This window comes from Gopherus evgoodei, chromosome 4 (assembly GCF_007399415.2).
Source record: "Gopherus evgoodei ecotype Sinaloan lineage chromosome 4, rGopEvg1_v1.p, whole genome shotgun sequence".
Taxonomy (NCBI): Eukaryota; Metazoa; Chordata; order Testudines; family Testudinidae; genus Gopherus; species Gopherus evgoodei.
In genome coordinates this window covers 49037779-49056158 of record NC_044325.1, presented here as the reverse complement: position 1 = coordinate 49056158, position 18380 = coordinate 49037779, and the positions used below count along the sequence as shown (strand labels likewise).

Here is an 18380-nt window from a genome sequence, read left to right as displayed (position 1 = left end):
AAGTTTGGCAGTTAGGTATAGTTGATCATATAGGGTCAGAGAAAAAAAGTTACCTTTCCATAAACAACTATCAATTTCTTGACTTACAAACATTTCAATAAAGCAAGTGTGCCACCCAATTCAATGGGTACCATTTAGCCTCAGCTAAGAGTTCGTATAAATCAGAAGAGAAAAACAAAAGATATTCTAAAATTACATTACAGCATCATCAAATGTAATGATGCTTCATTACTTATGTATTAATGATGATGCAGTTCTGGACAACATTGCACATTACATTAAATTGTTGTGATTTTAAACATAAAAAGATTAAAAGGTTTTTTGGACTGATAATCCAAATAATCCATTGATAAGCCCCTGCAGTGATACACAAAAAACACAGGACTTTCTGTAACTTTAAGGAAATTATTTTCATTTAAAAATTTCAAAATCTGTCAATGTAAATTAATATAAAAGCCTTGTATGAGACTGTTCCATACTGAACAAATACTATCTATTAACTATATTGCATTGAAAAAGAAAGAAAGAACAATTTTAAAGTTTTCTATTCCAGATATTACCTAGGTCATCTGGCGTCTGTAAAACTGAGTGGTGGAGCTTCTCATCCAGCTGCAGATCCTTCTGCTCAATATGATCTGCATTAGGAGTGGCAGGAGAAGGTGTCTGTGATCGGGATCCAAGAGCAGATTGGATTGGAGAAGCACTTTCAGAGCCTGTAAATGCAATTTTTTAAAAGTTACCTTAAAAATCTTTTCCATTTCTTCAAACTTCTGAAAAATTTTCTAACCATAACATTAAAAAAAACCCGAGTTCTTTTTATAATCAAATCTGGCCAAGAAACTATATACACCACAAGCAGGTGTCCATGTGAATAGTGCTGTGAAAGAAGTAATCAGTCAAGCAATAAACTGATACCAAATCATGTACATGGATTAATTGGCAAATGTCTACATTACGTACAAATTGTTTTACAGTATTTATTTTCTCTGACAATACTTTCAGTGTTCTCAACCAATTAAGTTTCTTCCCACCTTCTTTCACCAAGATCCCAATTCAGTAAGAGTATTTAGGAACACGTTTAAGTCCCACTGAAGTGAATATTTTTCTGAATAGGTATAGATTTTAGATATATGCTTAAGTCATATGACTTAATTGGTGTCCAAATTCCTGAATGTGAAAAATAAGGCCAGAGAAAATGCAAAGAACAAGCAAGCTGTAGTTAAATGAAAATTCTTATTCCTTCAACTACCAAGGGAAGTAAAATTCTGTGCTGGGGAGCAATGCTGCAAAGACACCTCCTGATGTTTTATTATTTCTTGGTATCCTTGTCAGGTCTCCACTACTGACAGGCCCGGGAAAGGAGAGCAGGTGTTGGTCATGTTTCTGTTCTCCAGTTCTGCTTCTCTGTCCTCACAGTTCACCTTGCCTCTGAGTCAGGAGCTGACTGGAGATCCCCATAAGCAGCAGAGCTCAGGCAGCTTAGTTAAGTAGCAGAGAACATGGGAGATACGTGATTTAACCACAGGCTTACCTAAGCATAAAACAAAACTGTTACAATGAAAAGGCTGAAACGTCTGATTTTTAAAATTTAGACAAATGTAGCCTATATTTGAGGTGTCAGGATAAACATGTATGTATGTGAAGTTCCAAAAGTAACTCATTTAGCTACAAGAACAAGAAAAAAAAAAAGAAAAGAAAGCTAAAGGCTATTAAGGCTAACTTGCAAAACAATGATTTTTAATTGATTGTTCTCTCTTTAAAAGTTAGATTTATCATATCCAGAAAGCATTGAAAATAAATTAAATTGTTGTCTGAATAGTAATTATGGTAAATAAGGAAACTAAATTAAATTGCTCAAATGTGAAATACAGGGATTTCTATCCTGCTTCAAGGAAAAACTCAACACCACCTTAAATATGGAATTATAGTGAAGGCCTTTATAATAAAAAGATAGTAGCAGTTCACAAAAGCAGACACCAAATAAAAAAAATCTGAAAAACACCACAGATATATCCTAGGGAAGTACTTTTCCCCCTTTCAGCACTCCTCTGCAACACAGCATACTGTTTCCCTCTGGTAGTTAAAAGATAAAGGATTTTTATTAGCTACTGTTTGCTTGTTCTCCATCTTTTCCTCGGGTCTTATTTAAAAAGCACATTTCAGGCTAATTAGCTCCAGGACTTCTCCAAAAGGACATCATTTATTACTTTCCACAGAGAAGCAGAAAATACTTATTTTAGGGTGAGGGAGGCACGGGAAAGAGAGTACATCAAGTACTGTATTTAAAACCTACTAAAATAGACTTTTATTTCTGTTTTCTGCTCTCTCCACACAGAAGGATATAGTGACCAAAACAATTCTGTACAGGAGTTGGAAAGGAAAGGGCAGACTAATTATGCAGAATTTGATACGCCATTGGGCTCTTTTGAGAAAACTGAAGGATACGTCATCACAGTTGCCTCTAATTCTAACAATGAGTACTGCAGAATCACTTTGCTCTGATGCTACTGAATGAACAGTGAATGACAAACTCATTCATTTCCTCAAGTATCAGAGGGGTAGCCGTGTTAGTCTGGATCTGTAAAAGCAGCAAAGAATCCTGTGGCATCTTATAGACTAACAGACATTTTGGAGCATGAGCTTTTGTGGGTGAATACCCACTTCGTCAGATGCATGTTGTGGAAATTTCCAGGAGCAGGTATATATATATGCAAGCAAGCTAGAGAGAACGAGGTTAGTTCAATTAGGAAGGATGAGGCCCTGTTCTAGCAGTTGAGGTGTGAAAACCAAGGGAGGAGAAACTGGTTTTGTAGTTGGCAAGCCATTCACAGTCTTTGTTCAATCCTGAGCTGATGGTGTCAAATTTGCAGATGAACTGAAGCTCAGCAGTTTCTCTTTGAAGTCTGCTCCTGAAGTTTTTTTGCTGCAGGATGGCCACCTTAAGATCTGCTATAGTGTGGCCAGGGAGGCTGAAGTGTTCTCCTACAGGAGAGTCTCTATGGAAAAGGATAAATGGACACAAATCAGATATTAGGAATGGCAATATACAAAAACCTGTAGGAGAACACTTCAACCTCCCTGGCTACACTATAGCAGATCTTGACGTGGCCATCCTGCAGCAAAAAAACTTCAGGAGCAGACTTCAAAGAGAAACTGCTGAGCTTCAGTTCATCTGCAAATTTGACACCATCAGCTCAGGATTAAACAAAGACTGTGAATGGCTAGCCAACTACAAAAGCAGTTTCTCCTCCCTTGGTTTTCACACCTCAACTGCTAGAACAGGGCCTCATCCTCCCTGATTGAACTAACCTCGTTATCTCTAGCTTGCTTGCATATATATACACACACCTGCTCCAGGAAATTTCCACTACATGCATTTGACGAAGTGGGTATTCACCCATGAAAACTCATGCTTCAAAACATCTGTTAGTCTATAAGGTGCCACAGGATTCTTTGCTGCTCATTCATTTCCTGTTAACACTCCAGCAAGAAAATTTCCCACTTAGAAACTGGAAAGCAGAGCTAAAAAATTAAAAAAATAAATACCTTTGCCAAACAAAAACTGACGATCCTTGAAATGCTAGCTAATAATATCCAAAATGTCAACAATTTGAAGGAAACTGGGGCAGTAAGATTAATCCTCTTAACACTTCCATGCCAAAGAAAGAATTAAGACAGCAAGAGTACAACTGAACAAAGCCACTACAGTTTATAAATATGGAGGGGATTAAGAAAAAAATGTCTAAGGAAGCTAGTACCATGCTTCTCTGAGTATAATGACAGCTTCAGGAAACGAAAATAGAGTATTTCTATGGCTCATCTGCCAAAAGTAGAGATGTCTTCAACATGTCTCAAAATGCAGGAGTTGGATTTGTTATAGACCCCCACAGCCCAGGGTACAGATGTTCTGTTGCAAAGATGAAACTTCAAAGTAGCAAGCATGTTTGATCCTTGGCTTGCAACTGGCACAGCATATACAAAACAGCTAGAGAACAAGGGATGTGAAACTGGCTGTGGAATCCATAAATCCTGGCCCTAATAAACTCAGACACTTCTCAGGATGCGCCTTGGAGAAGATTCTTTCCTACAAAAGGGAACCTGCTCACTTTAAGCTCACGACCTAGTTCTCAAGAGGTTAAAAAGGGTGGGGAGAAGAGAAAAATCTAATAACTCAACATTCAAATGTACATGGATTGTATACAGCACATGTTGATGTTTTATGTATCAAAAGCATCAAGCTCCATAACAGACCACCCTGAGAGAACGCAAGAGGCAGGAGTGTCTCAGGCATCCCATGATGTAGCTGTAAGTTGAGCTGAAAAAGTATTGTATACCAGAATACTTTAAAGAGTTATTTATATAAAAAAAGATTAGTTTTTCTAGTAACAACAACAACAACAACAACAACAACAGTTGGTAACACTTCATTGATGAGATACAGTATATTATGTACTCACAGTTTTCCACATGACAAATCTGTCAGTTTTTCCAGAGAAGAGTAAACATATACTTAGCACTCTATGTCAATATCTGCTGATCATGTAAATCAACGGAAAGTTTTTCTTAGTCAGGTTATTTCACTCAGTTTTCATAAGGATTTCAATTAACACAATACCTGAATTCCAAATATCACTGTACACAGAAAATATATTAAATTGCAAAAGTTGCTACCTGTATTCTTCAGCATGAATGAAAATATTTGAAATTAACATCTACTTATTTTTACAACTACTTTACCAGTAATAGTTGCAGCTTCAGCAGACAATTGTTGCTGGTTAAGACTGCTTGTTTCAGAATCAATGTGGAGTGTAGTTAGACTAGCCACTTCCTGTTCCTCGGCACTCTGCTGATGTCCTGAAATTGCATCAATCTCAGTGGAAGCTGGTGTCCCATCATCAGTGCCGAAACTGAAATCTACAGTAAGGGAAGAGCTATGTGGTTAATTAAACCATTGCTGATGAACACGAACTTAAAGAACATTGCCAATCAAAGACACTCCCAAAATGGTCCTTGTAAAAATGTATATACCCCTTTATGTTAACAAACTGCTCAAGCAAAATTACTCCAAAACCAACATTTAAATAGGAAACCATTTACTATTTCAAATGCTTCTCCAGTTTCAGTCACAAAACCAAGTTATGCGAAACACACTGCTATTGCATATTCTGCATTCTGTTTAGTTGGCAAAGTCAAATATTTTTACTTCATTCTCATCATGTACGTATAATATAACACACAAATTATGGAATCTCCTCAACAACACTGAGGGCTTGTCTACATGGAGACAGTGTGCAGCAAAGCAGGGTGTGAATATATGCCACACCAGTTTGCTGAGTGCTAACTGGCCATGTGGATTCTGCTACTGTGTACTAAAAGTTCCACAGTGCACTCTGAAGTACTACAGAAATTTTAGGGCATCACAGAATGGTCCATACAGCATGCTAGTGCAATGTAGATTTACATCCTGGCTTGCTGAGCACTAAGTCTCCACGTAAACAAGCCCTAGGGTGCCTAAAAGAAAACATTTAAGTATTAACTTTAATTGAGAATATTATGGCAAATGACAGTTTTCTGCAAATAGCACTAAATTGATTGTTTTATATCCTGAGTTTTAGATGTAACAGCTTTGCAATTATACTAAGGGATAGCTCAGTGGTTTGAGCATTAGCCTGCTAAACCCAGGGTAGTGAGTTCAATCCTTGAGGGGGGCCACTTAGGGATCTGGGGCAAAATCAGCACTTTGTCCTGATAGCAAATGCAGGGGGCTGGACTCGATGACCTTTCAGGGTCCCTTCCAGTTCTGTGAGATAGGTATATCTCAAAATTTTAAGTAACACAAGACAAAATGTCATGCTCAAATCAGTTTAGCCAACATAGCTTTTGTCGCTCTGCTATCGTTAAGGCTATATAATAAGATTCCAGGATTATCATTCCAAGTGTCACTCTGAAGCCTACAATGTCCGTTGAGTCAGTGTAAAGTGATGGAAACAGCTACAAGCATGGCTGAGGTCTCTCTTTGTTTAGAACATCACTAGGTTCAATCATTACTGAGATTCACAATCTCTCTTTGTAATTTTTAATTCTCACCCATTTTTTGGCTTTTTTACACTTTACAAATTACACCAGTAAGACAGCACAGGTTTTAACTGGTAGTTATTTAACTTCTAAAGTGAATAATTAATTCCTACACTTTATATAGATTTTCCAAAGAAAACCCATCACTTCTCAGTTGTACAAGGTGTGACGTGATAGTCCTGAGTGACACTTGTAGCTTCTCCTCATTAACAAGAATGGGAGTGGCATGAATAAAAAATATTAAAAGACAAATGTTTTAATAAATTAGCTGTGTTTTATCATGTAGTATTTTGCTTCACTATTCCACTGCATGCATCCGATGAAGTGGGTTTAGCCCACGAAAGCTTATGTCCAAATAAATTTATTAGTCTCTAAGGTGCTAGAAGTAATCCTCGTTCTTATTCCTAACTACATAGTCAAAAAGAATGCTATACTAAGAAAGGTTCTTACTTTTTTATAGTTAAACTGATGTTTTGAGAAGTAAAAAAGACTTTCAAAATGAATGCATGAAGACATTCCTCAGCATTGAGACCATATCTTCCTAGGTATGTTGTGTGGTGTTTTAGGGGGAGGAGGGTCGTTCAACAAATTACACCAGAGGTAGGCAACCTATGGCATGGGTGCCGAAAGCGGCAAGTGAACTGATTTTCAATGGCACTCGCACTGCCCAGGTCCTGGCCACCGGTCCGCGGGGCTCTGCATTTTAATTTTAAATGAAGCTTCTTTAACATTTTTAAAACCTTACTTTACATACAACAATAGTTTAGCTATATGTTATAGACTTTACAAAGAGACCTTCTAAAAATGTTAAAATGCATTACCAGCACATGAAACCTTAAGTTAGAGAGAATAAATGAAGACTTGGCACACCACTTCTGAAAGGTTGCTGACCCCGGCATTACACAGTAAGGCCCCATTTCTGCTTTGGGCTCTACTACAATACAAATAGTGAATAAAGCTATCTTAATAAGAATTACTGCATCTTTCAAGAACTATTATTGCACTAACTAAGCTATTAATAACATCAGTGGGATGTTCATACAAAATCCTGTTCATGAGACAGCTGTATACAACCTATTTAAAAATGGAAATTAATACTCATAGATAAAAACTGTTACTACTAGTGGAAAAATATACTTGCTTTCAAATTTGCGGCCATCATACTGGAAAGCACTGAATGAGTCAGAATGGCTATCTGAACTGATGAGGTCACTGCTTCCAGCACTGGCAGGAGATGTCCATTCAGAAGGCACACCTGGATCATCTATAGTGTACATTTGGCTCTGCTTGTTCAATATATCAGGAAGGTCTTTTGGAACTTCCAGGCTGCCAGGACTGCTCCCTCTTCTTGTCACATTCTAATAATTGAAGAATTATAAAGTATTTTACAATCTAATAAAGTTTCCTTATTCACAGCAAGCAGTTACACACATTTACAAATGTCAATATTCAGGGAAATAGTTCACAAATAACCAATATGTATTATGATTTATACTGACATTTTTTAAAGTATTTTTTCTTTTTATAAAATGCACTTTAGTTTATTGAAAGTATACAAGTTACAATGTTTTTATTAGAAATTACCTCCTTTATTAAAATAATTCAAAAGTAATTGAAAAGTAATATTAAAAAATAACTGAACCCATTCTACCAGTATTTAAAGCTGTATCAAAAAATGCTCAGTGCAGAGAAATCTAGGGCCTACATTTTGTGAACTTTTTATGTGCCTAAGTTGTGTGTGCAAAAAATCCAATGAGCCAGTAATAAATGTGGAACTTGCACATGCATATAATATTATGCACACAAATCCCTTACCCACACCTGTCCATTGGGTTTTTTGCACACCAAAAAAAGAGAACAAACAAATGTGCATGCAGTTCAAAAGACTGGCAATGAGGCCAATATGTGAAACATATTTGCTAAAACTAGAGATGCAGATAATATGGAGAGAGAATATTTTGAAAATTATCACCAAAATACTAAAACAAATTTTTCAACCTTAGCTTTCATTCAGTATTTGTGAGAAAAAACTCCATAAAACAATCTTGACAAATTTTGACTTGCAGCCTACAAAACTGAAAGCAGAATCTCAGTATGCACCAAGAGTCAAATGTTATGTATATCTTAATTCCCTAGACACTAAACATAATACACGGTATTCACTTGAATACCTTTTCAATGTATTGTGACGATGGACCCTACAGATCCTTCCTTATCCAGAAAAGACTGAAGTGTTTGAAACCTTGTGTGTGTGTTCCTGGACTCTCACAATTGCCCTTTTAACAAGTTAGGACTATTTGGGTGAGGATGGAGAACTGAAAAAATCTGGAAAAGCTTTTTTATGAAACATCCTGAACTTTTCTATGAACTAAAAGTTAAGAGACTAAAGGTAACCGGTGAAAGGATTTTTTTGTTTTTTAAACACTAGACCTGATCTGTTCTTTCCTTTGTCCTTTCCCTATTATCTGATCTTAATTACAGGTTTCACCAAGTTGCTATAGTTTTCATGACATAAGTTTGATGTTTCTAGGATTGTCAACTACCTGGAGGGGGGTTCCAACGAGGATGGAGCTAGGCTGTTCTCAGAGGTGGCAGATGACAGAACAAGGAGCAATGGTCTCAAGTTGCAGTGGAGGTGGTCTAGGTCGGATATTAGGAAAAAACTATTTCACTAGGAGGGTTGTGAAGCACTGGAATCTGTTTTTAAGGCCCGGCTGGACAAAGCCTTGGCTGGGATGATTTAATTCGGATGGGTCCTGCTTTGAGCAGGAGGTTGAACTAGATGACCTGAGGTCTCTTCCAACCCTAATATTCTATGAGTCTATGGATCTAACAAGTTAGCACTTGTTGGGCTAACAATTTGGACCTTGCCTGATATTCCCTTTACAAATCTGCCACAAGATCAAGGGGGAATTCCATCCAGCAACTGGATCTCAGTTCCTCATTCCAGCTGACCTCAGCAGGGACCACAACTTTCTACAACACTGAGGTAAGAGCCATGTTTCCTGCCTGAATTGATAACAGGCACAGTCAACATGTGTGATCACCTACTTATAAAAGGAAGTTCTTCCCTCTTCCTCACTCATCTGCCCTTTGTGTCTATTTCTGTTTTTGTTGGAGTAAACTGATTTACCAAAACCATAGAATGAGTATGACTGATATAATTCAGTTAACATTTTCCATTTTATAAGTAAGGGTTAATTTGATTTTATGAGCAGAAAGTTATTCATTCCTTAGTAACAACACATGATGTTCAACTTTGAATCATATAGAGAAAGAACCAGATCTTTTCTAAGAATGAGGAGCATAAGTAACATCTGAGTGAAATGATTTTGAATGGTGTAATTAAAAAAAAGACATCTTTAAAAACACACAGAGATTGGCCAAAAATTCAATGGTTTTGGAATTGAATAATGGAACATGGCAACAAGATAAAGGATTGGCAATTTGTTCTATACATGCTGTAGGCTGTATTGAGACTATGCAATATATTGTGCACCAACAGTTAAAATCTGATAAACATGGGATGTACCTTTGAAAGAGAAACAAACAGCATTTGGACAGACATTTAAGGCAAATCACTTGCCACTTATTTATCATTTATCAGATATGAAGATAATCAGTCCAGACTACATAAAAAGATAAATAGACACAAGTCAGACATTAGGAACGGCAATATACAAAAACTTGTAGGAGAACACTTCAACCTTCCTGGCCACACAATAGCAGATTTTAAGGCAGCCATCCTACAGCAAAAAAACTTCAGGACCAGACTTCAAAGAGTAACTGCTGAGCTTCAGTTCATTTGCAAATTTGACACCATCAGCTCAGGATTAAAAAAAGACTGAATGGCTAGCCAACTACAAAAGCAGTTTCTCCTCTCTTGGTGTTCACACTTCAACTGCTAGAAGAGGGCCTCATCCTCCCTGACTGAACTAACCTCGTTACCTCCAGACTGATTCTGGCCTGCTTATTTATACCTGCCGCTGGAAATTTCCATTACGTGCATCTGACGAAGTGGGTATTCACCCACGAAAGCTTATGCTCCAATAGATCTGTTAGTCTATAAGGTGCCAAAGGACTCTTTGTTGCTTTTAACATGGAAATTGTTCCTCCTTTAACCCATGCTATTAAGGAGCGCAACTACTCTTTGAGAACTTTATGTGACCAAACCTTAGAACGGCATTGGATATATCCACCACCTACTGAAAAGGAATTTGCTAGTGATCACTCCAATTTTGTGTGGCTAAGTTTGAAATAATAAATTTAAATTGCTTCCCATTCAGTCTATTCGTTGACAGAAAAACTTGCAATAAAATAGTATTTTTATATTTTTCCTTTCCCATCGCTGCCAATTAACAAAATATTTATCTTCTCCAATCAACTGCCTCTTTATAATCATTCAATGATAACTCAATCCAATGCTTGTAATACAGAACTGCTTACATGATTATGAACAAGGACATCTCAAACATGGCATTCCTGATCAAATACGGCAAGAGTGAAAAAGTCAGGCTCTACAGTAGAAAACCATTGATACAAAAATATCTTGATACGCAGAAGAGAAAAGAAAAGAAGTGAAGGCACATCATTTAAAAATATTTAGTTTTCTAGATCGTGCCAGTGAATACACCTTCACAGAACAATATACAGTGCCAAACTGTGTATGTTAATAAACACATTCAGGCTTTGATCCTGCAAACACTTATGCATATAAGTAACTATGCTCAGGATTAGTGCCATTCAACCCAAAGAGATGATACAAGAGAATACTCATTTGTGTGAAGTGACTTATATGGTTTGCAGGATCAATAATGAAGAATTTTAGCATAAAATGATGTGTGACTATTACGTCACTGCCCATTCATTAGACTGTAAATCCTGTTTTTTAAGTCATGGGGTGTGAGACATAATATGCATGAAACATGACTTAAAAAACAGGATTTACAGTCTAATGGGAAGTAATTTTCAAATAATGTATTTCTGGTTCTTAAAATCCATAATAAAATATTTCTGTAACTTGAGCAATAATTTTATAAATGTATTTGCAGCATTTTTTTTTACATGTAAAAAAAAGTCATAAAAGCTTACCAATGCACTACCACTGCGGAGTCTCTCAGCTATAAACTCATCCATGAGGTCAGGAACATTTGTATTGCTACTGCCAATATCGCTAGCAAGAGGGTGCAGCTTTTGACTCATGTCCTCTCTATTGACTAAAAGCAAATGAATGACTATATATAGTAAGGGATACTTTTAAAAATACATTTTAAAAAACAAGTCAAATCAAGAAACCTAGGTCACTAAAAAAAACTACTTCCCAAACATGCATTTAAGAGTTTTCTCCTCTTGAGCAGATTCAGTTTTAAGAATTAGTAAATCTCCTTTTTCCTCCCCATTAAGCAGGTGTTAGTCAATTTCCAATATAACCTTAAAGAGCAAGAAAGCTTACAGATAAGCACTACTCAAAGTTGTTAATGCTTGCTTTAAGGATACAGCATACATCCCTCCTCCCTTCCTTCAAATCACAACAAATAAATAAATAAATAAATAAATAAAAATATTTACAAATCCTAAGAATTTTTATTATTTCTAATGAGGAACAATGTTCGAGAAGAAAGTACACTAGATAAAGAAATATGATAAATGTCCATGTAGTACTGTATACAGTTAGTATACTTGCAAATAAAATCTTATGTAATAAAAATGTATGGTGCAACATGGAATACAAACTCAAAACTCTTTAAATAGTCAGTGATTTATGAACAATTAATTAATTTCTATCTTTTTTTAGTTTCCACATTATATAGAATTACATTGCCTTAATTATACTATGAATGTTACATCTAATTATAGCATTTTTGCCTTTAAGGTTGCAATTATCCCTCAGGAGATTACAGTGAAAATTATATAAATTTAATATAGGACCTTAATATCAAAATTTCAAAAAAAATGATATTTTGAAATAGTGTGTCTCAATACTTTTGCAAATGTAAACAGTTTCTCTTGGAGAAACTACATAAAATATGTTAAAATAAATGATACAGAAAGAATCTTTTTTCTGAGATAGTATGATACTAATACCACTGCCTAGATTGTTATTGTGCTATGCCTACAAAGACTGCCCTCAGGTGGCATTAACATCTCAATGCAGGATGCATGACAGAACATTCTGTTAATCATGCTAGCATAACAGTGTAAAAAAGGAAAACCTACCTTACTGCTGAAAGTTAATTTATTGTTCATTTAAGGTTATTTCAGATGTGAACTAAGATGATGAATATTAGAACAATAGGCTTGTTCTGTTTGATCAGTCCACAGAGGTCCCATATTTAGCTGAAGGACTACCATGAGACCTTTATGCACATTCATGATCCAAAGAAAAAGAAAGCAATGATAGAGATTGCCAAGATGTAACTGCATCCACTTCAGTGAATGCATACAGAAAGGCCTAAAGCATGTTTTGAAATGGTTCAAACAAAAAATTACGAAAGCCACATTGGATTGTTCTAATGAAGCCATCCAAATAAGAGGAAATTTCTGATTTACTTAATGTTAAAAATATTTTGTATGTGTTACATAACTGATTAAAAGCCAAGTCTCAAATTCAAAGCCTAATTTTTGGAGAATTTTTTGTTTTGGAGGAGAGAAGGAGGAGGAGGAAGAAAACATACTAAATGAACTAGCAATTTTAGCTGATAGCCGAGTCTTTTTACCAGACAAACAATAGGTACCAGGACTTACTATTCCACTAAAAATTAAAAAAAACATCTGAAAGCCACACAGTAGGCTGAATTTCGAAGCCCTCTAGTGTAGGCTATGATGCAGGGAGACTTGCATTTGATCCCTTGGTAGGTCATTTACTGTCTCTTCCTCTTCCCTAACTTGATGGTCTTCAGCAGCAAAGAGGTTCAACTAAGTATCTTTAAAAGGGAAATTAGTAATTTAAAGTATGTAAACATAACTTATGCTGGGGAAAATTTCAGCTGGCTAAAGGCGCATGCATAACCAAACAGGGAAAGCAGTGATCATCCCAAAGCCTTTCGATTGCTTATAAGAGCTTGCTTCAGTTGCATTAAGCCAAACTGGTGCTGCCTTTCTCCTTTTGCACTGTGCACACTGTTAGTGCTCACCTGCAGCTTTCCTTCCAAAATAGCCCATTACATGACTGTACAGATCCCTCAGTGGAGCCTCTGCTGGTATTCTGTTCTGCCTCTGTGGGGAAACATTTGCCTTCGGCTTCGAAAGAGCATGTACAACAGTTTTATAAACACCACCCAGGGAGCCCTGCTGTGGTCCTGACTCCTGACCTGATGACCTAGGTGCACTCCGATTATGCAACTGATTAGCTGCAATACCTTCTTTCTGCAACATGGGTGTTTGAGCTTCTGTGGATTCCTTAGTCTGTTTACTACTAATTGAAGCTGTATTGGCTGCATCTAGAGGTCTATATACTCCTGGTCTGACTAGCTCCAAGACAGCAGATGAGCTAGTGCTTGTGTTGCTACTACCGCTACCACTACCACTACTGAAGCCACCGAGTTTACGAAGTCTTGCCTTCCAGGGGGCCTCTCTGTTTTCTAGAGGGTTATAAAATTGAACAGACTCAGTAGATGGTCTAAAAGTAACATGAACACTATTTCGTTTCTTAGTAGTTATTTTCATGATTTTGGCCTTATGGGTTACTGTTTCAGATATACTCCTTTTAGTTGGTAAAAGTTTGCCTGTAGCGTGAGGCATTCCAGGGTTAACTGGTGCTTTAGGTAGAACTTTCTTTGCATGCATAACACGTGTGTCAGTTATTTTTTCATTAAACTGGGCACTTCTAGGCTTTTCAGCTAAAGCTACTTCCACAGCTACATCTACATCAACTTCAGTGGCTGTTTGTCTGTACAGGTATCTCTTCCTTTCTTTCTTATCAGGGCTACTTGACCCATGCTCAAAGCAGCTTTCATTTTGTTTATCAATATTTAATTGTTTGGCTTTATCGATTGCTTGATTTCTTGTAAAACTGTCTACCTGGGTAGGTGCAATATTACTTATAAAGCCACTTTGGTTTTGTTCTACATGTTCAGCTCTTTCGGCCACAGTGTTGCTACTTGCATATTTAACAGTCTGATCTCTATATTCTAATTCATCCAGTGGTGAACTATCATTTCTATTTTCTGTTGTAATGACTTCAGGAGGAGAAGCCTCAAATTTATCTATCTCATAGTGACTGCAAGGTTCTTCTTTTTCCTTAAGATATTCTCTCAGAGAGGAAAGAAGATCATCTTCACCTTCAAGGTCAACATACTGGCTTTGTTCAAAAGATGTATTTGCAAGATCTACTGGCCCTATCAAATGACAGAGATGGTCATAAATACTATCCCCAACTTCCAAGGAGGACTCTCTGCTATTCGTATCAGTAATATGACTTTCAGTGGATCTATATATTGAAGAGGTCTCAGTGGAACTCTGTAAGCTTGGCGCATGATGGGATGAACTGTCAATGACAGGAACTGCACCTTTGGCTCGTTCAACTGTGAATGGTTCCAGGATGTCAGATGTGCTGCTACTTCTTGGCAGTGGCTGTTCCTCATTCAGTGCACCAAAAACTTCGCTTGGAGTGTCCTCGCTCTGTGAAAAATGTCTGACTCGAGATGGACGTGGAAGAATTTGAGTATCATCAATGTCTGTAGAAAAAAATTATAGGTAATGTGCACAAGGTAAGTCTATGAAGATTATTATTCTTCACTGCTATATCCTAATGATATGCTTTAAAAAAAAAAAAGCACACCGAAGAGTGCAGAGCCTTGTTTCTTAAGTACAAAGATATTTTATCTAATATTAAATGTTGTTAAAAATACATACACAATAGCCATACAGAATATGATATAAATGAGTTAGACCATCAGAACACAGCTTAAACGTTAACATGCATGGAAATGGACAGTGAGATCATGGAACATTTGGAAGTATAGTTAAAGCTAGAGCTGTGCCAATAAATTAAATAATTCAAGCAAAATTATTTTAACTAAATGTTCAAAAGAGAAAAAAATGGTACTTGTAATATCTCAACAGCAGAACTCTCCATGGATTTAAACTCTTGAGAAATACATAATTCAAGAGGAGAACATGGTAGTTATCTGGAAATATGAGAATGTTCAGTACACATGGGTGACACCTAATATTTATCAGTCTCCAGTAATTTATTTTTTTAATCTAACACATAATGCATACATGAAGGCTTACATTTTAAAAAGAGAAGATGTGGAGGAGTTTGGGCCTCTGGGACACACATGTGCAAACGAAGTACAAGTTAACTTAATTCTTTATTGTTAAATGGATATTTTTCTACATATTTCTAGTCTTCAAGAATGCAAAACTAAAGGGATAACTGATACACAGGTAACAGATATTATCACACTAACTGTTAAAAGATCTCATGTTGGGAAGCCAAAAAACAGACCAGGACTGGGACCAGACCAAGAGACAACAAATTAACTTCTCTCAAAAAAAACCCCATACCTACTCCCTCTCCCCCAAAACCACACACCAAAAACAAAACAAACAAAACAAACAAACAAACAAAACAAACAAACAAACAAACCAAACAAAGTTTTAGTCAAGTAAATTTAGGTTTGATAACTCATGAACTTTAAAGCCCTAAGCCTGGTCTACGCTGGGGGAGTAGGGTGGGGGCAAATCGATCTAAGTTACACAACTTCAGCTACATGACCAACGTAGCTGAAGTCGACATACTTAGATCTACTTACTGCAGTGAAGTCAACAGCTGATGCTCTCCTGTCAACTCCGCCTGCGTCTCTCACCCCGGTGGAGTACCAGTGTTGACGGGAGAGCGCTCGGTCAATTTATCGCGTCTAGACTAGACACGATAAATCGACCTCCACTGGATCGATCGCTGCCTGTCGATCCAGCAGGTAATGTAGACAAGTCCCTAGAAACTGAAATCTTACATCCACAGAACAGTTAATACAGTTAACCAGTATAAAAGAAAAACCATCTTTATGGGTGAAAGGAGAAAGCACTCTATACCCATTCAATTATTAGTTCTTGGCCCATCTGCTTAGGTTGCTAATACAAGTGAAAGTTAGTACTAACTGAAGTGCAGGGCTTCCGCAGGCCCAATGCATATCCCCCGGCAAAAGGGCAGAGATCACACCAGTCCATTTCACATAATCCACTGAATTGAGAAACTATATCATCCCTCAAATTTCCTAAAATGCTAATGGAAACCCTAACATTACACTGTATAGTACCAAATCAGTGATGTGGGATACAGAAAAATGGATAACAGCAAATGGCTGTTACGGATGCTCAAATAGTATCCGTTTCCTGATAGGAATTTATAGCTATTCGAAGCAGAATTTGTAATGGAATGTATAATAGTTTTATTATAAAAAAATCTGCCTTGTTTTTGTTAGAATCACTCACTTCCTGGTTATGTTTTTTTAAATGCAGATTCTTTTTAAAAGCCAGAACCATTATTAACCATCAAGGTTACTTGATCATAAAAATGGAGGAATTATTAAGGTTAAATTAATTAATTACGGTCCAGGACTGCAAAGATGTAAAACCAGGATATATTCCACCTCAAAATTTAACAAGAGAGACTCTGACATGTTACTGCAAGATTAACCATCCTATGTTAAAGAAAGTAGGCTGACTTCACCTCAAAATTTTCTGAATTACTAGTTCACAGTCACCTAAAACTATGACAGCAACATTTAATTAAGACTGAGACTGAAGTTACCTTACAAATCTCCCGTTTAAGGAGCTTGTATGCAGAGCAATTTAACCTTTGAGGTGAAATTTCTTGTTTGTTATTCAACCAAAGGTGAATATTTTGGAGAAGTCAGGTACACTTTCATATACCCATTTCTGAGTTATATGAATGTATCCATTTGTGGGGTGGTGGTGGAAAAAGAAAGTAGATATTTTCATGCTAAAAGTAATTTTGAGGGGAGGGGAAGAGGGTGTGGTTGTGATAAAAAAAATTTTAAACAAGTTTATCATGAGCTTAATACTTTGGGCCTGATCTAGAGCCCACTGATGTCAATTGGCATCTTCAATGACTTCAATGGATTTTGGATTAGGCAATTAATAAGGACAAGCAGGAGGCAAATTAGAAAAAGGTGGTATTGGTACTCATCCAAGCTCTGCTCTGTCCACAAAATAAGCTGCACCCACTTGAGTGACTAAAATGAGATTCCTCTCTCAGCAGAGTGCAGTTGTTCATAATATGATCACCTTACTTCTTTCTTCCCCACTTTGATTAGCAGTGCATTAGTTAATGATAATAAAAATTTCAAAATTTTTGAGTACCTGAGTTAACACTTCATTAAGATGAAGTAATGGTCTCAAGTTGCAGTGGGGGAGGTCTAGGTTGGATATTAGGAAAAACTATTTCACTAAGAGGGTGGTGAAGCACTGGAATGGGCTACCTAGGGAAGTGGTAGAATCTCCATCCTTAGAGGTTTTTAAGGCCCGGCTTGACAAAGCCCTGGCTAGGATGATTTATTTGGGGTTAGAATAATAGAATATCAGGGTTGGAAGGGACCTCAGGAGGTCATCTAGTCCAACCCCCTGCTCAAAGGAGGACCAATTCCCAACTAAATCATCCCAGCTAGGGCTTTGTCAAGCCGGACCTTAAAAACCTCTAAGGATGGAGATTCTACCACCTCCCTAGGTAACCCATTCCAGTGCTTCACCACCCTCCCGGTGAAAAAGCTTGTCCTAATATCCAACCTAAACCTCCTCCACTGCAACTTGAGACCATTACCCCCTGTTCTGTCATCTGGTACCACTGAGAACAGTCTAGATCCATCCTCTTTGGAACTCCCTTTCAGATAGTTGAAAGCAGCTATCAAATCGCCCCTCATTCTTCTCTTTCGCAGACTAAATAATCCCAGTTCCCTCAGCCTCTCCTCATAAGTCATGTGTTCCAGCTCCCTAATCATTTTTGTTGCCTTCCACTGGACTCTTTCCAATTTTTCCACATCCTTGTAGTGTGGGGCACAAAACTGGAAACAGTACTCCAGATGAAGCCTCATCAGTGTCGAGTAAAGGGGAATGATCACATCCCTCAATCTGCTGGCAATGCTCCTACTTATACAGCCTAAAAGACTGTTAGCCTTCTTGGCAATAAGGGCACACTGTTGACTCATATCCAGTTTCTCGTCCACTGTAAGCCCTAGGTCCTTTTCTGCAGAACTAGCCATTCGGTCCCTAGTCTGTAGCAGTGCATTTGATTCTTCCATCCTAAGTGCAGGACTCAGCACTTGTCCTTGCTGAACCTCATC

General features: G+C 37.2%; 1 protein-coding gene across 13 annotated transcripts in view; it reads right to left on the bottom strand.

Annotated features, from left to right (window-relative positions):
* RALGAPA1 (Ral GTPase activating protein catalytic alpha subunit 1) overlaps window positions 1-18380 on the bottom strand; it is a 246975-nt gene that overhangs the window by 124563 nt on the left and 104032 nt on the right. For 8 of the 13 annotated variants that reach the window (XR_003999976.1, XM_030559262.1, XM_030559256.1 and 5 more), the window contains 5 exons: window positions 13209-14750; window positions 11167-11291; window positions 7217-7433; window positions 4738-4914; window positions 561-713 (listed from right to left, as the gene is read on the bottom strand). Coding sequence is in view for 12 of the 13 variants with exons in the window: in XM_030559262.1 (XP_030415122.1) it covers window positions 561-713; window positions 4738-4914; window positions 7217-7433; window positions 11167-11291; window positions 13209-14750 (2214 nt within the window). In the remaining variant the exon portion in view is untranslated. The remainder of the gene's footprint in view (window positions 1-560; window positions 714-4737; window positions 4915-7216; window positions 7434-11166; window positions 11292-13208; window positions 14751-18380) is intronic. The other 5 variants (XM_030559263.1, XM_030559264.1, XM_030559265.1 and 2 more) reach the window with 2 other exon arrangements.